This window comes from Sciurus vulgaris, assembly GCF_902686455.1.
Source record: "Sciurus vulgaris genome assembly, chromosome: 16".
In the NCBI taxonomy this organism is placed as follows: Eukaryota; Metazoa; Chordata; class Mammalia; order Rodentia; family Sciuridae; genus Sciurus; species Sciurus vulgaris.
In genome coordinates, this window is record NC_136477.1 from 4,276,094 (window position 1) to 4,298,374 (window position 22,281).

The 22,281-nt window shown below is 52.0% G+C and overlaps 2 protein-coding genes across 4 annotated transcripts in view; one reads left to right on the forward strand and one right to left on the reverse strand.

Annotated features, from left to right (window-relative positions):
• Positions 1-22,281, forward strand: part of TRIP10 (thyroid hormone receptor interactor 10) — a 260,809-nt gene that overhangs the window by 10,792 nt on the left and 227,736 nt on the right. The gene's annotated exons all lie outside the window — the stretch shown is intronic.
• On the reverse strand, positions 7,544-21,029 carry SLC25A23 (solute carrier family 25 member 23). 3 transcript variants are annotated; one of them, XM_079115337.1, is made up of 11 exons: positions 20,657-21,029; positions 19,440-19,566; positions 18,806-18,893; positions 18,320-18,431; positions 17,042-17,200; positions 16,804-16,956; positions 16,481-16,588; positions 15,449-15,616; positions 10,769-10,919; positions 9,509-9,689; positions 7,544-8,972 (listed from the first exon to the last, which is right to left on the reverse strand). In XM_079115337.1, the coding sequence occupies exons 1-11, from the start codon at positions 20,810-20,812 to the stop codon at positions 8,819-8,821; spliced, it is 1,557 nt and encodes a 518-aa protein (XP_078971463.1). In that variant the 5' UTR covers positions 20,813-21,029; the 3' UTR covers positions 7,544-8,818. The 3 variants fall into 3 exon arrangements, with proteins under 3 accessions (XP_078971463.1, XP_078971464.1, XP_078971465.1); XM_079115338.1 differs by having other exon boundaries at positions 7,544-8,881; positions 20,657-21,028; XM_079115339.1 differs by having other exon boundaries at positions 7,544-8,924; positions 20,657-21,028.

The window sequence follows — 22,281 nt, forward strand, 5'->3', positions numbered from 1 at the left end:
TTGCTAGGAGGACAGGTGTGTACCACCATGCCTGGCTTCTTGCTGTGTAATCTTGAGGTACTTTGCACTTACCTTCTCCGGGCATTGGTTTCCCTCTTTGGAAACTGGAAAGAATGATAAATGATAAACTCTACTGTGTAGCTTTGTCAGTAGGAGCCAACGAGAGTCTCAGCTGAGGACACCTCCATCCTCTGAGTTGCTTAGGTCAAAAAATTTGATTCCATCCTTGACTTCTTTCTTTCTTTAGTGTCCATGCTCTCACCAAATTCTGTTGGCTTAACATTTGGAACATATCCAGAGTCTGGCTACTTCTACCTTCTCCACGACTTGCTCCCCTGGGCTAGTGCAGTCCCCATGGCTCTGGTTCCCAGCCCCCGCCATCACCATTCCCCCACCATAGTCTGTCCTCCACACTGCAGCAGCAGAGGGCACCTGTGAGCACCTGAGTCAGGTACCTTCTCTGCCTGCAACCCTGCATAGCTCCCTCCTCTCTCAGGGTCAAAGCCCAAGTCCTCCCTGGAGTTCACCAGGGCCTGCACACCCTATCCTGTCCTCTCCCTGCCTCCCCTCCTCTTTTTCTCTCTTGCTCCCTCTGCTCCAGTCACACAGGCTCCTCCCTGTGCCACCAACATGCCCTGCCCCAGGGCCTTTGCATGGACTGTGTCCTCTGCCTGGAGTGCTCTTCTCTAGATACCCCAGAGGCACTCTCCCTCACCACCTTTAATCTTCACTCACAAGTCACCTTCTTAGGAGGCCTCTGGGGCACCTGGCTGAAACTTGAAACTTCCCTCTTTTATGTTTATCCACCCCACCTCCACTTTCTACCTACTCCTCCTTTATTCTTGGTCTCTCCCACTGCAGTGTAGGGTCTGTGAGAATGATTTCTTTAATATATATTTTTTTAGTTATTGATAGACCTTTATATGTGGTGCTGAGAATCGAACCCAGTGCCTCTCACATGCTAGCTCCCTGCATAGCTCCCTCCTCTCTCTGGGTCAAAGCCCAAGTCCTCCCTGGAGTTCACCAGGGCCTGCACACCCTATCCTGTCCTCTCCCTGCCTCCCCTCCTCTTTTTCTCTCTTGCTCCCTCTGCTCCAGTCACATATATATTAATATATATTAAAAGGCTTCTTTAAATATATGTATTTTTAGATGTTGATGGGCCTTTGTTTAATTCATTTATTTAAATGTGGGGCTGAGAATTGAACCCAGTGCCTCACACATGCTAGGCAAACGCTCTCTCACTGAGCCACAGCCCCAGCCCCAACTTGGTCGATCTCATTCTGCTGGAACAGAGACTTTTGTCTGTTTTGTCACTCATTTCTGTATCCCATATTTAGAACTGAATCTAGCACATAGTAAGTGCTCAATGAATATGTGATGGTTACGTGAATGACACACTGAAGACCTAGTACAGGGCGAGGCACGTGGTACTGCCTCAATAACTGTAAGTTCTTTTCCCTATAATGATGTCAGAGGAAACTAAGGTTTAGAAAGAGAAATGGGGAGATCCAAGATGGCGGACTAGAGGGAGGCTGCATTCCTTGTTGCTCTGAAACTCGGGTTTCAAGCAGAGGATATCTGTTTTTTGGCGAGCCAGTTTTTGCAGATTATTGATCCCCTGCTGTTTACTGCATTCGTTTACTGCAATCACCTGCAGTCTGCCAGCATATCAACACCTTTTTGAGTGCAGATTGCTCACTGTCTGGCGCCTATCATCTGCCATTTGCAGGCCTCTTGCCTGTCCATCACCTGCCTTTCACCTACCCATCACCCACCGCGTGAGGTTCGCCTCCTGATCGTCCGACAGCAGTGAGCAAACTGACCGCAGATTGCCAGTGGAGCACCAGCTGCCTGCTGTTGCCTGGAAGTTCACTGTCACAGTACCTGCAGGTTTGATTACACATGGCTGCCGCCATTTTGAGACAACAGCCAGGCCCCGTAGGACCCCTGGCCGTACTGACCGAGCCCTGTCTCCAGGACCCCTCCGTCCAACCCATCACTCCCTGCCTCTGGGGCCTTCATGTCAACTGACTGCTCCCTGCCAGGACCCCCAGACTGACTGACTGCCCCCTATCACCAGGACCCCCAGAAAGACTGATTGCACCCCACCTCCAGAATCCTGCAACCACACTGACCACACCCCACCTCCAGGACCCCTGCCTGACCAACTGCACCCTGCCTCCAGGACCTCCAGCTGACCATGTCCACACCCCAAGCTGCAGCTCCCCATTTGCCAACACATTTGGAAACCAGAGCGGCCATCTTGGATTGTCCTGGAAGCCGTACCTCCCATCTTTAGGTGGGGCAAATCCCATCCTGAGACGCCTGCTGGGGACTGGAAGCTCATTGTCAGGTACCTCTCATGCATCAGGCTACTGAAGACTGGGAGGTCTGAATACTGTGTGACTGTTATAGTGTAGATTTTCTTTTTTCTCCTTATCAAAAAAATTTAAGTTTTTATTTCTTTACTTTCTCACTCTCTTTCTCCTTTTGTTTACCTGTTCCCTCAGAGTCTCTTTCTCCCTTTTTCCATGCTAAAATCCGACTTCTTTTGATTATACTCGCACCCTTTCTGTGACCTAGGATTTCTGTATAGTCTTTTCTTATCCCATTAACAGCTACATCCTACACCCCTCTGCATCCTCTTTGTCCTCCATTAGAAACTGCAGACCTTATTGCAGATCTGTTATACTGAAGGTGATAATTGAACCCATTCTGTTTATTATGACAATATTGTTAACGTCCTCATAGGGGCTATTTGGTTTTGGGTTGCATACTGTCTGAACTGGGCACTGCTAATATTGATCTCCCCCGTAAAGAAAAGGTTTTGGAAACCTATAGGGTCACTATAAGCCTATAGGGGGAAATCTGCAATACCCCAGGTCTGCACTGCTAGAGGGGAAGATACATGAACAACATGAAAACACAAGGGAAGAAAATGGTCCAAACAAATCTAGATTCTATATTAGTAGAATCCAGTGACAGTATGGTAGAAGAAATGTCAGGAAAGGACTTCAGATTATACATGATTAAGATGATTCGTGAAGCAAAGGATGAGATAAGAGCAAATGCAGGCAATGAATGATCACACCAAGAAGCAGTTGAAAGAGCACCTGCAGGAAGCAAAAGATCATTTCAACAAAGAGATAGAGATTGTAAAACAAAACAAAACAAAACAAAACAAAAACAACCAAATGGAAATCCTTGAAAAGAAGGAAACAATAAATCAGATAAAAAAAAAACGCAGTGGAAAGCATCACCAACAGACCAGACCACTTGGAAGACAGAACCTCAGACAATGAAGACAAAATATTTAATCTTGAAAATAAAGTTGCCCAAACAGAGAAGATGGTAAGGAATCATGAACAGAATCTCCAAGAACTATGGGACATCATGAAAAGACCAAATTTAAGAATTATCGGGATTGAGGAAGGCACAGAGATACAAACCAAAGGAATGAACAACCTATTCAATGAAGTAATAGAAAGAGAACTGAGTCCATCTGGGATTCACTCTGCTATGATCAGGACTTCTTTCCTTTGGTGCTGGGGATTGAACCCAGAAGCGCTCTACCACTGAGCCACATCCCCAGCTCTTTTTGCTTTTTGTTTTGAGACAGGGTCTCATTAAGTTGATTAGAGCCTTGCTAACTTGCTGAGGCTGGCCTTCTACTTGAGATCCTCCAGCCTCAGCCTCCTGAGCTGCTGGGATTTTGGGCGTGTACCACCGCACTGTGATCTGAATCTTAAATGACTCCCAAAGGCCATGTGGTGGAACCTCGGTCTCCAGGGTGGCTCTGTGGGGAGGCGGCAGAACCTTTAAGAAGTGGAGCCTAAGGGGAGGTCTTCCAGTCACTGGGGCCTGCCCTCAGAGGGGCTCCTGGGATTCGGTCTTCTCTCTGTCCACTTCCCTGACATGAGGGGTGTGGTGTTGCTCCAGCACACTCTCCACCGAGATGTACCACACCAGACCCAAGGCAACGGGGCCAGCTGATCACAGACTGAAACCTGCAAAACAGGAGCCAAAACAAGGTTTCTCCTCCCCCTCCTCTATAAATTTTATTTATTTATTTATTTATTTTTGGTTCTAGGGATTGAACCCAGGGCCACTTAACCACTGAGCCACATCACATACCCAGCCCTTTTTATTATTAGTATTATTTAAAAAAATTTTTTGGGAGGAGTACTGAGGATTGAACTCACGGCACTCAGCCACTGAGCCACATCCCTAGCCCTATTTTGTATTTTATTTAGAGATGGGGTCTCACTGAGTTGCTTAGCACCTCACTGTTGCAGATGCTGGCTTTAAACTCGTGATCCTCCTGCCTCAGCCTCCTGTGCCACTGGGATTACAGGCGTGTGCCACTGTGCCTGCCCCTTTTTATTTTTTATTTGGAGACGAGGTCTCCCTTAGTTGCCAAGGTTGGCCTGCAACCTGCAACCCTCCTCCCTCAATCTCCTGAGTAGCTGGGATGAGGGGCATGTGCCACCAGGCCCCACTAAGGCTTTTCTCATAAGTTGGTCATCTTAGGTATTTGTCATACGGATGGAAAGCTGACCAATACATGCTGCCTGTCACAAAGCCTCCTAAGCCTCAGCCACATGATGGTGGGATATAAGAACGTGGACGAGAAGCAGTTGTTAATTATCCTGATCAGATACAGTTAACACCCGATGCCTGTGTAGCTGCTATAAGAAATGCAAACTCTTGTTCGTAGCTGTAATATTGTGTACAGTTCTTCCGGTGGCATGATCCCGAGACAACCATATCCTTTGACCTAATGACTGCACTTCTGGAAATTGACCCTAGTACATAATATAAAGAAAACAAAACCACGAAATAGTTAGCAAGGTTTGATCCATCATATATACATACACACACACACACATATATATAAATTTTTTGTAGTTGTAGATGGACAGCATGCCTTGACTTTGTTTATTTGTATGTGGTGCTGAGGATTGAACCTAGTGCCTCACACGTGCTAGACAAGTGCTCTGCCCCTGAGCTTCAGCCACAGCCCCATCATGTATTATTTTAAAGCCACCCCCTGATCTCTTCTTTGAATGCATGAAAAGTCATGTGAACATATGTGTGTCTGTATTGTCTAGGTACTGTTTTATAACAAATTACCCCAGAACTTAGTAGCTTAAAACAACACTTATTATCTCACCCAGTTTCTGAGGATCAGGAATTCAGGAGTTCCAGTATTTGAGGTACAAGGGTATAAGAGTCAGGATTTGGGTATTGGCAGCCAGTGTTTGGATTATCCAGGGTTTCTCACTACAGTCTGGATCTTTCATCCATCTATCTATTTTGTATCACCTATCAATTATCTATCTCTATATTCTGAATTTTCTGTTTTTTTCTACAATGAATTTGAATAACTCATTGTTGTGGGTTAAACTATATAGCCCCCAAAGAAGTATTCAAGTCCAAGTTCACTTACATAGCTATTGGCTGGGGTTCCCCACTGTGTGGGCTTCTCCATAAGGCTGCTCACAACCTGACAGCTGGCTTCCTTCAGAGCAAATGACATGAGAGAGAGGGAGAAGGGGGAGGGAGATGGTCCAAGGTGGTAGCCACAGTGTCTTACAGCTTAACCTTTGAGACTGTGCAGTCGTCACTTAAAATCCATGGGGAATCAGTTCCAGAACCCCCTGCAGTTACCAAAATCAGTGCATACTCAAGTTTCTTTCATAGAGTTATGGATCATTTGCATAGAACCTAGGTACATGCGCCTTAACTTGAAGCCATCTCTCAGTGACATTTAGCACCTAGCACAATGTAAGTGCTATGTAGGTAGTTGAATTACTGTATTACCTCGGGATTCCAGCAACAACAAAAGTCCGTATATGTTAAACACAGATGTGATTTTCTTGAGTATTTTCCCCCAAGGTTGGTTGAATCCATGGATGCAAAGCATGTGGATGTAGAGGACCAACTGTAGTCTTATCAGGATGTATGTACGTACTGATTATCTCTGTGTCTCTCAGTCATTGATCTATTTCTATACACATTACGAATGTTCTTTTTCTTTCAACAATGAATTCCAGTTGAATTGTATCCTCCAAGAGAAGTGTTCAAGTTCTAACCTCTGGAACCTGGGAATGTTACCTCATTTAGAAACAGGGTCTTTGCAGATGCAAAGATATAGTGAGGTCACCTGGATGAGGGCGGGTTCTCATCCAGTGACCGGCATCATTACCAGAATAGGGGAATTCAGACACAGAAATGCAGACACATGAGGGAGGCCACATGAAGGCAGGCAGGTCTGGGAGTGATGCCTCTATAAGCCAAGGAACACCAGGGACTGCTAGCCCGCCAGAAGGCTTCAGGGAGACTGGCCCCAGCCAGCACCTTGACTGCAGACTTCCAGCCTCCTGAACTGTCAGGGATGAATTTCTGTTCTATTCACAATAGCCAAATGGTAGACTGTCCATTGATGGATGAATGGCTACTCCCACAGTGGAGTAGTATTCAGCCACAGAAAGGCAAGGATTCTGACACCCGTGACTGTGTGGTTGGCCTTGAGGACCTGGTGCTCAGTGAAATGAGCTAGACACAAAAGGCCACACCACGTGCTGCAGGATCCACCCACAGGGGGACCCTGGAGTTGTCAGATCCATGGAGACAGGAAGCAGCGTGTGGGTGCCAGGGATTGGGGAGGGGCTGGGAAGTTAGTGTTGAAGGGGCCAGAGTTTGGGGAGATGGAAAATTCTGGAGATGGATGGTGGGGACAGCTGCAAAACATCGTGAAAGCACTTAATGCCACCGGATTGTGAACTTAAACGTGCTTAATGTTGTGTTATTTAAAAAATTATTATTATTATTGGTACCAGGGATTGAACCCAGGGCTGCTTAACCACTGAGTCCCATCCCCAACCATTTTTATATTTTATTTTGAGACAGGGTCTTGCTAAGTTGCCTAGGGCCTTGCTAAGTTTTGAGGCTGGTTTTGGACTTGTGATCCTCCCGCCTCAGCCTCCCGAGTCACTGGGATTACAGGCATGCACCACTGTGCCTGGCAAAATGGTAAGTTTTTTTTTTTTTTTTTTTTTTAACTAGTTTTAGTTATTTAAAATACCTTTATTTTATTTACTTATTTTTATGTGGTGCTAAGGATGGAACCCAGTGTCTCACAATGTGCTAGGCAAGCGATCTACCACCGAGCCACAGCCCCAGCCCCAAGATGGTAAGTTTTATGTCATGTATATTTAACAACAATAAAAATGTTCTAACAAATTTTTTTAAAGCACTTGGTTTGTGGTAATATGACAGCTCTAGAAAACTAATGCACATGGAGAATCAGGAAAAAAAAAAAACAAAAAACAGAAAAATTGGAAGAGGCCATGAATAGAGACTCCCTCCCTGCTCCTGCTTCACAGACAGACGTAAAGACTAAGGCTGGAGAGGGAGTCGTTGCCTGTGCTTGGAGCTGTGCGTGTGCATGTGATGAGAAACAGCCTTGTGTCCCTTCGCTCTGGGTTGATGTGGTCCCAAATCCACCCACCTCTTTTCAGAAAAGAAAACACAATGAAAGAGCTTAGAAAATTTATTCTTTTTGTTCTTTTCCTTTGAAATAACACACAGGCAGGGAGGGGGCATAGTGTTGGTGGAGGAGGTGGAAGCCAGGGGTCCTCTAGCCCCCAACATCCTAGTTCCTCTTTCACAGTCCCTTAATGGGGTTCCCCACGAACTGGGTAGCAGTGGAGAGAGGGGCCCCATCATCCTAAGCTCAGAATCCAACAATAAAGTGCAGAAGGTCTGGGGTGTGGGGAGTTGGGGGCTTGGGTTTGGGGGTGGGGGTTTTGCTCTTCTCTCTGATAGAAAAATAGACCTGGAGTGAGTTTGGGGATTTGGCTTTTTTGTTTGTTTTTGCATAATCGGATGCTTGAGTTTAGGGAAGGATAGTCGATGAGGAGTTGTTCCTGGCTCGCAGATCTTTGAAGCCCCAGAAGGGCTGGCAGTGCTGCGGTGGGGAGATCCCCCATGCCTCTGGCCTCAGACTGCCTCTTTGCCAGCCCCTAAGAATGAGTGGCTGGACCCTCCAGAGGGACTTAGGCTCTGGGGTGTGAGCTGATCAGGTGGGTGGGGGATGGAAGATGCTGCAGGGGGCGGGGTGGGGTTGTCAGAGGGAGCAGTATCCCCCAGGGCCAGGAGGTGAGGCCATGCTGAGGAGGGGGTGGGGGTCAAGCATCGATGTGGTCCTGGGAGCCACGTCTCCTCTCTTGCTGCCTGGCCATGAGCTACATGAAGACATGGGGCAGATCCCCTGGGTTTTCTGGAGCCAGGGAGCTGGGACCTGGGTTTCCGCAGGGCTCCCTAGACTGTGATCCTGTGTCATGGTAGGCTCCCGTGTATATCTGGGATGGGGATGTGTGGGATCAGGATGCTGTGATTGGCCTTCTGGCATCTAGACTGGGGGGTCTGAGCATTCCGGGTACAGGGGTCAAGATCTTGGGATTCAGTGCCTGGAAGGACTGGGGTTTGTTTCAGTATCCAGTGACTGGGACAAGGGAATTTGGGATCTAGAATCTGGAATCCAGCAGCTACAGCTGCCAGGATCCACTTGCTGTGCTGTTGGGTCCCACATTTGTGGTTTTAGGATCCAGAATCCAGTGGGTTGGGGCTTGGGAATCCAAGATCCAGTGGTAGGGGGCAGAGGGCATAGTGCTTGAAAAGTAGGGATTCAGCAGTCGAAGCAGAAGGATCTGGGACCCAGTGTCGAGGTAAAGGAATTCAGGAATCCAGTGGTTGGGGTGAGGGGATCTGGATCCAGTGGTGGGGGCCCCAGGATCTAGGCATTGCACTGTCAGGATCCGGTGGCTGAGGTTTCTTGACATCCAGAATCCAGTGGCTGAGCTTGGAGACAGGGCTTGAGGCATGGCGATCTGTGATTCGCCAGTGGGGTTGGGGATCTAGGATCCAGTGCTACATGAGGGCACTGGATCTGGTACCTGAGGGAGCTGGGATCAGGGTGATGAGGTACAGGGGATGTACATTCCTGTGGTTGGGGTATTGGGATCCATTCACCAAGTTGTGGGGGATCTAGTGATTAAGAGTGGAGGTCCGGGACCCAGTGGGTAGGGAAATGTAGGATCCACCTCTGGAATGTAGGAATGCAGGATCTAGGGAGTTGGGAGGTAGGGGATGAAGGGATGGGGTGTGGATAATTTTGGATCTTGTGGTTCAGGTATTGGATTTAAGTTGCTGAAGTGTGGGATTCAGCAGTTGGGGTACAGAGATCTGAGATCTAGAGTTGGAGTATTGGGATCCAGTGGTCAAAGTGTGGGGATCCTGTGATTCAATGGTTAGGGTATGGGGGGTGAGGATCCAGGATTTGGGTGCTGGGATCCTGTGGCTAAAGTGCAGGGATCCAGTGGTTTGGACTAGGATCCACTGATTGGGCCATTGGTCTCCAGTGGCCAAGGACATCAGTCTGGGGGGTCATCATGACTGGGTGAGGGATCTTGGGGTGGGGGATAGGCTCCGGGTCCCTCACCTGGATGTGACCCCCAGGGCCTGCTTCATGTTCTCGTAGACCACATAGGAGATGCTCACAGCTGGAATGACCTTCATGAAGTTGGGGGCAATGCCCCGGTAGAGGCCCCACACTCCCTCCTGGGACAGGATGTGACGGAGCAGACTCATCATGGAGAGCTGCGGGGAGCCCTCGATGGAGGCTGGGAGGGGCAGGGACCACGTAAGGCTGAAGCTCCTCCCTCTCTCCTCCCTCATACCCCACAGGGCTGGGCCAGGTGGCTACTGCCACAGGAGGAAGGAGGGCTAGACCAACAGTTGAACCTCCCATGGAGAGTCGGACTTTTTAGTCTCCCCACGGTGCTGGGATGGAACCCAGGGCCGTGTGCATACTAGGCAAGCACCCTACCACTGAGCAGCAACCCCCACACCCGTCACAGTCGGGACTTCTATGGTCCTTGGAACTGGCTGCTAATCTTGAGGGCCCAAATTTGGGGATGAATTGAAACAGAGTGTGTGTGTGTGGTGGGAGGAGGTAGAAACATCCTCCTCCTGGCAGTCAGTTCCCCGCTCCTCTTCTCGCTAACTCCTAGTCATCTTCCCAATCTCTACTGCAAAGCCAGCTCTTCAAGGGAGCTCTCCCTGGCTCCCCAGTCCAAGTCAGGATCCTCTTCCTCCCCTTTATTCAACCCTAAATCAAAGGTTAATTATGGAATGATTTATTCAGCATCTTTCCTCCTCTCCAGCCTGAACTCCATGAAGATGGGGACCACGCCTATCTTATTTACTGATACCTCCCTGGTAACCACAAAACACAAATGCTAAAATTCCCAAGGAAATTCTCAGAACAGATTCAGGGAGGGGTAAAAGAAAAATGCAGAGAAAAACAATAACCAACCTGACCCTGACTTTCCTTAACCTGGTTCTTAGCCTCTCCCTGACCCTGCCTGCTATAACTCAGCCTTGCAAATAGAAGCTCAAGTTACCAGCCCGGGAAGGCCTCACAGGGGCCAGCAGCAGCCTCTGGCTATGATTGCCAAGAAGCTCTGCCAGAACTCTTATATCTGCTCTGCTGGTTAATCCTCAGCTTCCTGAGGGTAAAGGACTCCCCTTCCAAAGTTGCCAGCGGGTCAACAGAGGCCCAGAGAAGAGGCAGGACTTATTGAGGCCATCCAAATCCAGGAGGAGTCCAGCCCAGGACTCTACCTGTGAGGAGCTGGGGAAGAGAAGGTGGGCCCCAGGTGGCCACTCCCCTGCTCCATCCTCCCTCCCCAGCCCTCACCTTGGGCCTGCATGCGGGTCCGGACCAGGGCCAGGGGATAACTGGCTATCTGGCCACAGGTGCTGGAGATGGTGCCGCAGGCCAGGAGCACGAGGATCCCTGGGTTTGCCGATTCGTGGCTGTACTGCTGGAGCCAGCGGTTCTTCAGGGTCTGGAGGGGAGAAAGGAGAGGTGTGGGCTGGGAGTGGCAGTCCAGGGCCCTGGCTCTGTAGACCTTGTGGCCAGCTTGGTGCTAGCCCAGTACACAGCGCATCCTTGGACTCTGCAGGCACGTGACCTTCACTTAACCCCCACCGTGGGTGGCAGTGGAATGAGAGTCCCCTGTGCTCTGCCTGCACGGGTCCCTTGGTCCCTTGGCTACTTTCTGTGGCACAAAGGACTTTGCTAGGTTGAGGCCAAGGATTTTGAGATGAGAAATTATCCTGGATGTCCTGGGTGGGTTCACCATCATCACGGGATCCTTATCAGAAGGGGTTGGGCTATAGCTGGTGGCACAGCGCTTGCCTAGCACATGTGAGGTATTGGGTTTGATCCTTAGCGCCACATAAAAATGAACAAAGGCACACTGTCCAAACTACCAAAAAAGAGTCAAGAGAAGGTGGGGTGGGGTGTAGCTCAGTGGTGGAGCCCGCGTGAGAGGCTCTGGGCGCGGTTCCCAGCACCCAGCAACAGGCGACAAACGAAAGCCAGAGTCAAAAAAGCAGATGGGAAGCCGGATGTGGCGCACGCCCGTGGTCCTGTGTACTGGAGGGGCTGGGGCAGGACGATCCCAAGTGTGAGACCAGCCTGGGCAACTTAGACCTTGTCTCAAAATAAAAATTTAAAAGGTGGGGGTGCAGAGTTCAGTGGTGGAGCACTTGCCTAGCAGGCACAAGGTCCTGGGTTCCACCCCCAGTTTAAGAAGAAATAATGAAGACAGAGGCAGAGGTTGATTGATCAATTAGAAGATTCTACACTTTCTCAGAATGTGGAGGAAGGGGCCACATGAGCTGTGTGGGGTACGGGCGCCTCTAAAAGCTGCAAAAGGTAAAGAAAGTTTTCTCCAGAACCTCTGAAAAGTCCGGGGGCCTCAATTTTATAAAGCCCAGCAGGACTCCCATTTTGAACTTCTGACTTTCCTAATTGTAAGCTAATAAATTTGTATTGTTTTAATCCACTCGGTTTGTGGCAGTTTGTTTTAGCCACAGGAAATGAATATGAAACGAACGCGCCCTCCAACGTGGGTGTCTGGGCCACCGCTGTGGGTGTCCCTCCCTCCTCTGCCTTGGATTAGACCTCCTGATGGCTGCCTGCCAGCACTCATGGGCTGCCTGAGGACCTTCTCTGCACCCAGACCAGGACGCTCTGAGCACCAGCCAACAGGAGGCCAGAGCTGGGGAGTCCGCACCCCCAGAAGCAGCCATCAAAGCTCTGGCTGGGCCGATCAGTACTCCAGCTCCTCGGCCCTTTTGTGGGGTGTGTTCTCTGCCAGAGGACCCCAGGGGGGTCGAGCTGTGCTTGCCAAGAGTGGCAGCTTGCTTGATAACACACCATTGTGAACCGTGAACCCCCCAAATGTATGTGGCTCTCTTTTCTCCCCTGCAGTACCGGGGGAGGGAATCCAGGGCCTTGCACATGCTGTGCAAGCACCAACCACTGAGCTGCACCCCAGCCCTGTTATTTTGTTGCTAAGTTGCTGGTCAAAGCACTGAGCAATCCGCTCGCCTCAGCCTCCCAGGTAGCTGGGATGACAGGTCTGTGCCATCACACCTGGCTGTGCTGACAGCTTAGCCTCCGGCGTCTTAGACCTGATCTTTGCAAATAGAGTCTTTGCAGATGTCACTGGCAAAGATGAGTAGGGTGAGCTCTTCATGCGGAAATAAAAGGAGAGCTGCAGAAACACATGAGGTGGAGAAAGCCTGGTGACCGGAGGCAGAGGCTAGCGTCCTCTCTGGTCAAGGAGTGCTGCCGGGCGCCTGGGAGGCAGGCGGGGCATCGCTTGAGCCCAGGAGTTTGAGGGGCAGCCTAGGCAACACAGTGGGACCTTGGGACTGGTGTCAAAAGACAAAAACAAAAGGAAGGCCAGTGATGGCAAGGACGGTGAGGGGCAGCCGCTGGGAGGAGGCGGGAGGGAGGCTCCGCCGGCCCCAGGGGAGTATGGCTCTGGACACTTGAATTTGGGCTTCTGACCTCCAGGACTGGGAGACGCCTTTCCATTGTTCTGACCCAACAGTTGCTGATACTTTGTTGCAGCAGCCCTGGGGAATAGATACACACACCCCAGTGCCTCCTCCAAATACGCCACTAGCCCTGGCATCCCAGTCTCCGCAGCATACCTCCAGGGCAGACAATTTCTCCTACTGGCTGTATTTTGTAGAAATGAAGGGTCAGGGGAAGTTACTTGCCTGAAGCTACAAAATCAAGGTGAGACTAAACATTCAGAGCCAGTGACTCCAGAACCATGTGCTTAGTCTTTAGGGTGGTTAATCCCTTCTGAAGCCTTCTGCCAAAGCTTTCTTGTCTTTTTTTTTTTTGTGGTGGGGGAGGGGTGCTGGGGATTAAAACCAGGGCCTGGTGCCTGCTAGTCAGCCACTCCCCCACTTCCCTGCCAAGGACTTTGTAAGGATAAGACCTTTTGTGCCTTGTCACTGGGGTGGCTTGTAGGTTTCATTTCCTAGGTGAGTTTTAATTCATTGGTAAGTGTCTGCCTGGAACTGGAAATGTTCTGAGAGGGACCCAGTGCTGGGATAGATTAGTAATGTCTGGCCTAGGTGTAGACTAGAGAGTACAGGCAAGAGTTTAGTGTCTTTCTTTGCAAAGAAATAAATAAAAAATAGTAGGTAGCTATTTTACGTGTTTTGTATTGAGGTGGGGTCTTACAGTCTATCTGTATTGCCTAGGGTGGCCTCTAGCTCCTGGGCTGAAGTAATCCTCCTACCTCAGCCTCCTGAGTAACTAGCGCTGGCCACCCCTCTCGGTTTGCCTTTGCAATTTTAATGGTGGTCTTTAGGGTCTGAAGCAGCATTTGTCAAATAGATGTTAAATGAGTTACGAAAAGTTGTTTTGGGGCTGGGGGGCAGCTCAGTGGTAGAGATGGAACCCTGGGTTCCATGGCCAGCGCACAGGGGTGGGGGCAGGGTGGGAGGTGAGTGGCTCTGTCGAAGAGGTTCTAAGATAATTGTTACATCACTTCACTGCAGGACCTGTCAGAGCTGTAAAGGGACTAACAGATTTTGAAACTCCAAGAGAGCACAGGGCTTCTTAAGCTTCTTAACCACTTGAACTTCTTTTTTTGGAAGAAAAATGTATTAAATAGGGTCACCTCCTATTTCTGCTCCCAACCCTCAAGTTTTTCACTGTACTTAGGGCAAACCCAAATCCTCCACGGAGTCCCTGCTGACCTTCTGAGCTCACCTGTGCTGAGCAGCTCCCTGGGCCGCTCAAAACTTGGGCCCTCCAGCCAGCCAAGTTCATCCCTGCTTTGCCTCCCTGCGGCCCCTGCTGCGCTTGCTCCCTCTCCCTGCTGAGGGCGCACTGCCTGCTGGGCTCCAGTGCCACCAGCCCGCCACTGCGTCTGAGGACAAATCCTGTCTTGCATCTTCTGGGAGCCTCTTGGGAGCTGAGACTCTCTTATTTACTGGGTGACCGGGTGCGCGTCCCAGGAGGGCAGGGGTTACACAGGTCTCGTTCCATGTCCTGTGGCAGTGAGCACTGGGACCAGAGACACAGCAGGTGCTCGCTGGACAGGCTCAGTGGATGAGTGAAGGGCCAAAGGAAGAAGTGGAGGTCCGAACACAGTGCGGGAACAGGGCCTGTCTCCTCCCGCTGCCCTGATGCTGGGAACCGGGAGGGCAGGTACAGACAGACTCGGACTGCACAATTTGTGGGATCCATTGCAAAGCACAGGGTCCTATGTTAAAAAAATTACTAAGAATTTCAAGATGACCTAAGCAGAGAACCACTCAGGTGTGGGCACCTCTGAGTGCAGGACCCTTGGTAACTGCACGGCTCTCACGCAGGAAGCTGGCCTGTCCTGGATAGAAAGGTCTGGGGAGGCCAAGTGCAGTGGTCACACCTATCATCCCAGCGATGGGAGCTGAGGCAGGAGAATCAAGGCCAGCCTCAGCAACTTAGTGAGGCCCTATGCAACTTAGCAAGACCCTGTCTCTAAACAAAATATAAAAGGGCTAGAAACGTGGCTCAGTGGTTAAGTGCCCCTGAGTGCAATCCCCTGTACTAAACAAACAAACACCCAAGAGAGATTTGGGGAGGACTCATGGGGGCATCTGCATCTGCCCTAATTGGGAGGACCTGATGACCCCACCAGGAGGAGGCTGAGCAACAGATGAGACTCACGGAGAAACAGCAAACCTCCCCACTCCCACTGGGTGCTGGGCTCAGTTTCTGTAGTGATGGCCGATGCCAAAGCGGGCAGGCCCTGAAGAATTCATCAGCCCAGAGGGAGCCTGGCTCTGGTTCATGCACACCTTTGAGTCTCACCTTTGCCTGCCCTCATGATTCTTGTCAACTAGAGTGGTCCCCAACTCCCAGGGGACCACAGAGGGCTGAACTGTAAGTCAGACTTCCTTGCAGCGATGCCTGGCTGGATGGGGAGTGCAGTGCATGGAGGGGTTCCCCGAGGGAAGAAGGGTGTCCTGTGGGCAGATCACAGGGAAGGAAACGGGGGGGGCTGCCACAGACCTCATAGACGGCCAGATCGATGCCCGCATAAGGGATGATGCCCAGCACGTTGGGCAGGTAGCCTCGGTAGAAGGCGCGGGGCCCTTCTCGCTCCAGGATCCGCAGCGCACAGTCCAGCAGCCCCTTGTACTGACCAGTCCGGCGCAGGGTCAGTCGCGTCTTCAGCACCTGTGGAAATTCAGTTATCCCTGGGAAAGCTGGTCCCCACCACCTGCCCAAACCACACGGCCGGGAATGAAGATATCTAGAGCTGGTACTCCTAAAGTGACCTGTGGCGGCCACCACTGATTTTCCCCCAACGTCTTGTTCCTTCTTCCTTAATAATAGAAGAATAACTTTTGGCAAGCACATAACCACTAGAGAGAAAAACTACACTTCCTGGCTTCTTAGCAGCCACATTACCAGGTCCAGCACCATGAAATAGAAAAAAGAGCTATGCATGACTTTCAGAAGGCGTCCTCAAAGGTGAGGGGGGGTGTTCCCTCCTTTGTGGCTTATTCCTGCTTAGCTGGAATGTGGAATGTATGAGTGGACCACAAGCAGCCATGTTGGTCCATGAGGTGTGTACTACTTGCCATGTTGGTGGAACAATAAGGTAGACAGAAGGACCTGGGTCTCTAACAATCTGAAGCCACCCTTCCAGGCCTGACTTATCATCTCGAGTTTTCACTCATGTTGTCTGAATTTCCTGTCACTTTCAAAATCTTAATGGTATACTATACAACCTGAAACCTGAAATGATTTATCTGAAAGTAGCGATGCCTAGAAATGATACTCCCTGGGAACAAGCATTCTATCCTCAGACAGGGCATATCCATAAACGGCTGGCTGCCTGACCACTGTTCAGTCCAACCAGCACCATGGTCCCCAGAAGTTATGGCTCAGACGGCCACACGTGGGTGAGCCAGGCCTGAAATGGTGCGCTCTCAGAAGTCGAGGTCCTGACCTGGGAGAAGTTACAATCCCCATGCGTGGTGTGGAATGAGGAGTGGATTCGCCAGGACAGCTCCTTCCAGAGCCCCTCCCCCTTACCTCCATGGGGTAGATGATGGTTTGGGCTGTGGCACCAGCCAGGGAGCCAGCCACAAAGCGCTCCTGCACCTGCAGAGTCTCCTGCTGTCCTCGGATGGCGTGCTTGATCTGAGGGTGGGAGACACGGTGGGCGGAGCCTGAGGTGGAGCCTTGCAGGGGCTCTGCTGTTCCCTGGCTTCCACAGCACTGTGATGGGCATTGTGCAGGGAGCAAACACCCACTTTGGGGGACCCCGATCATCCCCCATCCACGAGCCCACCCACAGGTCCCCGAATGTACCCCAGGCTTCCCCATGCCAAACACTCTGCCTAGCCTGCCCTCACCTGCTCGTAGGCCATGAACTTGACAGCTGACTCAGGGGCGATCTTGAGCACGTTGATGCCATTGCCACGCCACAGGGAGAGGACGCCCCCTTCCTGGATCATGCTCCGCAGCCCCCCAAGGACGTTGAGTCGGTTGGTCTTTGAGGCGTGGACCTGAGCGGGGAGGAAAGGCAGCTCTGCCATTCCCTCCGAGGTCCCAGGCCTGGGGGAGGGGCCAGCTCCCTCCAGGGCCCCTCACCTGCATGAAGACCTTGAGGCGGTCCAGAGGAGCTGTGCCTGTCCGTGAGACAGCGCCTGCCACTGCACCAGCCACCAGCTGCTTCCACCACATGCCCGTCAGCTTCTCCTGCTTTGAGAACTCATCTGGTACCGTCAGGCATTCACCAATGTCCAGAACCTGAGGACATTGGTGTGATGTCATGTCATGATGTCACATCATGGTGGAGGTGGGAAGAAGCAATTCAGTCCTAGATAGTGGAGTCTCCTCTATGACTCCCCGGAAGCCCCAGAGAGCCCGTCAATGGATCTCACTTGGAAAGCACAGAAGAGCCCTCCTGGAATCCACTGGGTGCCACCAAAACACCCAACCCAGTGGCCTCCCTGTGAGAGCCTAAGATCCCTCTTGGAGATCTCCACAAATCTAACTGAAGGATCCACTAAATCTCACTAAGGAGCCATCGAATTCCACCAAAGGATCTACAAAATCTCACCAAAGGACTCACAAAATTCCACAGAAAGTTCCTCCAATTCCATTAAAGAATCCCACTCAAGAAGCTGCCACATAATCTCTCCAGAGTTATCAGATCCCACTAAAGGATCCCCTTAAAGGGCATCCCATATAAAGATTCCAGAAGATCCTTTCAGTACTACATAAGATCCAACCAGGAACTTCCCATGTAAAGACCCCAGCAGATCCTTCCAGGGACCTCATAAGATCTCTCAGAGATCTTCTCCATAGGAAGTGCCCCCCAAAAGTCATTCTCCCTTTAGATTCCACTGATAGAACTCCCTGTCAAGGCTCCTATGGATCTTCTGGGGTGGAAGTCTCTGGATCTCATCAGATCCCATGGATGGATCTCCTTCCTACTTCCAGTGGATCCCATTGGACCCTCCAAAGCCAATGGCGTTCTAATTTTTCTGTTCAGTAGCAGAATCCATTATGCAGGCAGAGAGAATCCAGCAGAAAGGGAGCGATGTGGGTTGAGGGTGGGAGGCCTGGAACCCCATCTGGTGAGTTCTTTCTTCCTTGTACCCTCGAACCCCTCCAGCCGCTCCTGGAGGCCTCTGCCTGGAGCCCTGAGTGAGTCTGAATGTTTCCAATTAGACAGCAGAGATGCCCCAGGCTCCTGGACCCCAAATGAAGGAAGAGAGGAACCAGCTTTGCCCCCAGCTGCTCCCAGTTCCTTCTCCGTCTTGAGAGTTGCAGCCCAGCCCTTCCAAGCCCCAAGGAGCCTGCAGCAAGCCCACCAGGGAAGAGGACACAGCTCCCAGGCTGCGAACGCAGCCTCCATCTCACCGTGGAATGCTTCCAGAAATACAGCACATCTTCCACATTTTCCAGGGAATGCAAAAGGAAGTGGTCACGCCATTCCTGCCAGTCAATGGTCATCGTGCCGTCACGGTCCATGCTGGGGTTGGGGTGGGGACAATCTCAGTGCCTGACACTGGGGCGAAGTGCTGCCAGGTCTTGCAGGTTTGGGGCACACTGAGAGCTCTCTGAACTTCTTGCACTGTTCTAATCACACTCCCTGGGTTGCCCTGGGTTGCTTCTTCATGCCGAGCCTCCTGGGGACTTGAATTATTACCCTTATCTTGCAGAGGAGGAGCCTGAGGCTCAGAGTCAAGCAACTGGCCCAAGATCTGTCTGACTTCAAACCCAACTCAACTCTACCCGCTCTGGAACTGGGTCTGGGGCCCAGAATATGGAGGTGACTGAGGGGCCCGAGGGGCCTGAGTTTCTGGGATTTCTGGGGCCCAGGATTCTGAAACTCCAGTGACTTACCTGTGTAGAATTTTTTCCGCCTGCTCCAGTGAGATGGAAATGCCCAGAGCTCGGAAACTCTGCTGAATCTCAGAGACATCGATGTGACCTGCAGAGGGCTCAGAGGTTGGGAAGAGCGAGCGTGGCAATCCTGGGGTATCCCAGGACCAAGGATCAGGGCAGCTTGGAATGGGGCATGGTCTAGCGAGACTAGGGGGTCCAGAAACCCAGGGTGAGGCGTGCACCCAAGGTTGCAGAGACTGCATGGTGGAAGATTTAGGCAGTACTGGGGAGCCCTCTGCTCTGAGTGAATGAATCCAATGGCAACCGCAGGGGTCCCTATGTCACAGGGATTCAAAGACAATATTTAGAACCCACAGATGATGCTTGGGGGATATCTGCCCCATAGGAAATCTAGAAGCAATATGGGGGATCTTTGTCCTTGAGAAATACCTAAGGGGAAAAACCAGGGTCCCCACTCAGGAATGGAAAAGAAGTGGAATGGGCTGGCTGGGACTCGAACCACCTAGTTGAGGGTGAGGAGAATTCCCAAAATAGCCGGTGAGTCATCAGGGAGAGGCAGCCCTGCCCCCTCCTCCAGCGCTGCCAGTTCTAACTCCATAGGCCCCATCCCCCGCCTGCAGACTGGCTTTACCGTCCTGGTTCCGGTCAAGGCTGTGGAACATAAGTAGTAGGCGCTGTTCCCGCTCCTGCAGGTAACGGGTGAATTCCTCCAGGTTGAGCCCGCTGTCTGGATCAGTGTCACCCTCAGGGGAGAGTCCCTGGCAGAAGGGAGGGGGACATAGGGGCTCCAGGAGGCTGCTCCCCCACCTGGAGGAGGCACAGTGAGCATCATGCCACAGGAACCCTGAGCCCCCAACACCTGGAGGAAGGGAACAGGGAACATCACCCCTCCCATATCAGCTCACTTCCCAGCAAGACGCCCAAGACCACAATAGGTATGCGAGGTGCATGGCATTGTCCAGTTTTCCTGGCAAGCAAACTGAGGCTCTGCAAAGTCAAGAAACTGGTTCAAGGTCAGAGCTGGGAAGTGGTAACCTTGGGTTCCTCCAAAGCCTGTCCTCCCAGCTGTCTCTTATGAAAAAAAAAAAAAACAAAAAAAAACAAAAACAAAAAACTGTTCACAGGGCAGTTTCAGGGGTTCCCTTTAGAAACAGCCCGGGGCAATGTGGGGCACGACAGATCCCAGCCAAGCCACCACAGGGTCTCCATATTACCCATCTGGAAAGTGGGAGTTTGGACTGAAGGTGGCAAGGATGCTGTGGAGCTGCTTCAGGGACACCTGGGAGCTACAGGTATGAGGGACCCCTGCAAGGCAGGGGAGAGAAGGCAAGTTTCTGCCTCCAAAGGTACATAACAGCTGAGGGTGGCCTTGGACAGGCTGGAGTCCCTAGCTGGGGCAATGAGCCAGGCCCAGGAAAGGGCAGGCTGGGAATGTAAACAGAGAGACCGGGGCAGCTGGCTGGGAGGGCAGTGGGTGTCCCGAGGGTGGGAGGGCGTGTCCTCTGGATGTAGGAGCAGGGCACGTCTTGGGCTGTGCGAAGGCCAGAGGAGGGTGTGTCACAGACGGTGGGCAGAAAGGCTCCCAGCTCTATTCCCTGGCGGACATCCCCATCCCCGAGGGTACCAGGTGCTGGCAGCCAAATTGCAGGCCTGGGGCCTTGGCGGCCCTGTCTTGCGGTCCCGTTAGGCCAAACACCGGTGGGCAGGGGGAAGGGAACCGAGACAGAGGTCCTGGAGTCCAGCTACAGGTAGTCCCAGGCGGCTCCGGCCGCTCCATTCAGGGTCTCGGGTTACTGGGCGGGCGGGGGCCACAGCGCAGTGCGCCATGAGGGGTCCCCGCGGGAGTACCTGTTGGGCGCCACGGTCTGGGTCGCCCCCGCCCAGCCTGGCCAGTCCCTGGCGCAACTCGTGTACGTCCACGCGGCCATCCTTGTTACTGTCCAGCTCCTCGAACAGACGACCCCAGCGCTGCTGCCGCTCCGCGTCACCTGCGCCCCCCCGCATGGCGCCTGCCCGGGGGGGAGGGGAGGCCCGGCCGCGGCGGCCTCAGCGGGGGCTTTGCGGCTCCCCCTCCCCCCCGGGACCCCGCAGGACTAGCCCCGCGGCCACTGGCACCGCAGCCTCTGCGCTGCCTGCGGGGCTCTGGCACTTGCTAGAGGTGCTAACTGCTAGCCGTCGCCGCCCGCGCCAGAACTTGCGTCTCCTCCTCCGACCCGCATGGGGCGGGTGTGTGGTACCGAGGGCGGAGCTGGGGGCGTGGGGAGGGATGTCTAGGATGCTCCGGTTTTGCACAGCCCCAGAGCCCCAGGACTTATTTTGAGAAGAGAGGATAGGGAATTCAGTGTTCTCAGTTCTGGTTTTAGAGTTCCACCTGCTTACCTCAGTTTACCCTTTTCTCCTTCCCTAAAGAGAGCGCAGGAGGGAGATGTCAGGGTTTGGGTTTCATAATCTCTTTCCACTTGACCTCCCTCTCCTGCTAATCCTTTTCAAGAACTAAATTTCTCGCTTTTCCCAGACGTACGCAAGAACCCTGAGCAGGCTAAGCTCTTCGTCTGCCCGTCCGCGCATGTCAGATTCCCGACTTAGTTATAGAAACAGAAGATCAAGAGGCAGTGCTCCGCTTTCTTTCATTCCGCCCGCGCGCCTTCTTTCTAGGTCGCACTCAAATAGGGAAACGAAAGATCAACACGCGGCGCGGCTGCACAGTCCCTTTCCTATAGGCCAGAGGCCTCTGAGCTGCGCCGGTTTGTGCTTCCTCGCCCGCCCACCTGGGCGGGGCCTCCAGCTGACCCTAGGTTGCCTCGAGCTCCTCAGTCCCACCGCCCTCCAGGCAGTTTTAAAGGGGCGGATCCAGACATCGGGCTGGTTGCTCGCTCCTGACCCCTCTGGCGGACGTCGGTGTCCCGGACGCGGCTAGGGATAAGGGTCAGGTGGCGGAGCACTGGAGATGGGGCCCTCGCCAATCGCTCTAGATGCACCTGCCTAACGTCCCGCCCACTAGTTTCGGGTGCAGTTTCTCGACTCACCATCAGGGGGAGTGGCGCCCACTGGACAGAAAATAATATAATAATAATAATAATAAATAATAATGTAACAACAACAACCACCGCAAGCTTTGATTCAGTGCACGGCACATGCCAGGCCGTTTACTCACTTCTCTCATCGTCCTCGTCAGGCCCCTAGCTTTCCTTCTTTACGGATGAGGAAACACGGTCATACTTTCCAATCCTAATTCCCGCTAAAGGGTAAAGGGATTTAAACAGATCTGGGACCCTTGACCATCTTCCTATACTCAGGAGGGATTAAAAAAACCCAGGCGCGGTGGTGGACGCCTGTCATCCCAGTGACTTGGAGTCTGAAGCAGGAGAACGGCAAGTTCGAAGCCAGCTTGTGTAACTTAGCGAGGCACTCAGCAGCTTATCTAGAGAGACACTGTGTCAAAAAAAAACAAAAAACAAAAAACCATATCAAAT

Bases quoted from the DNA above. Each gene is read 5' to 3' on its own strand.
- SLC25A23 (XM_079115337.1), bottom strand. From the start codon at position 20,812: ATGCGGGGGGGCGCAGGTGACGCGGAGCGGCAGCAGCGCTGGGGTCGT. The intron at 17,201-18,319 runs GTGAGATGGAGG...CAATGTCCTCAG, and splicing joins ATTTCTGGAAGCATTCCACG to GTTCTGGACATTGGTGAATG. The intron at 8,973-9,508 runs GTGAGGGACCCG...CCCTGATCCCAG, and splicing joins GCCCTGGGGGTCACATCCAG to CTCCCTCAGGTACCAGATCC.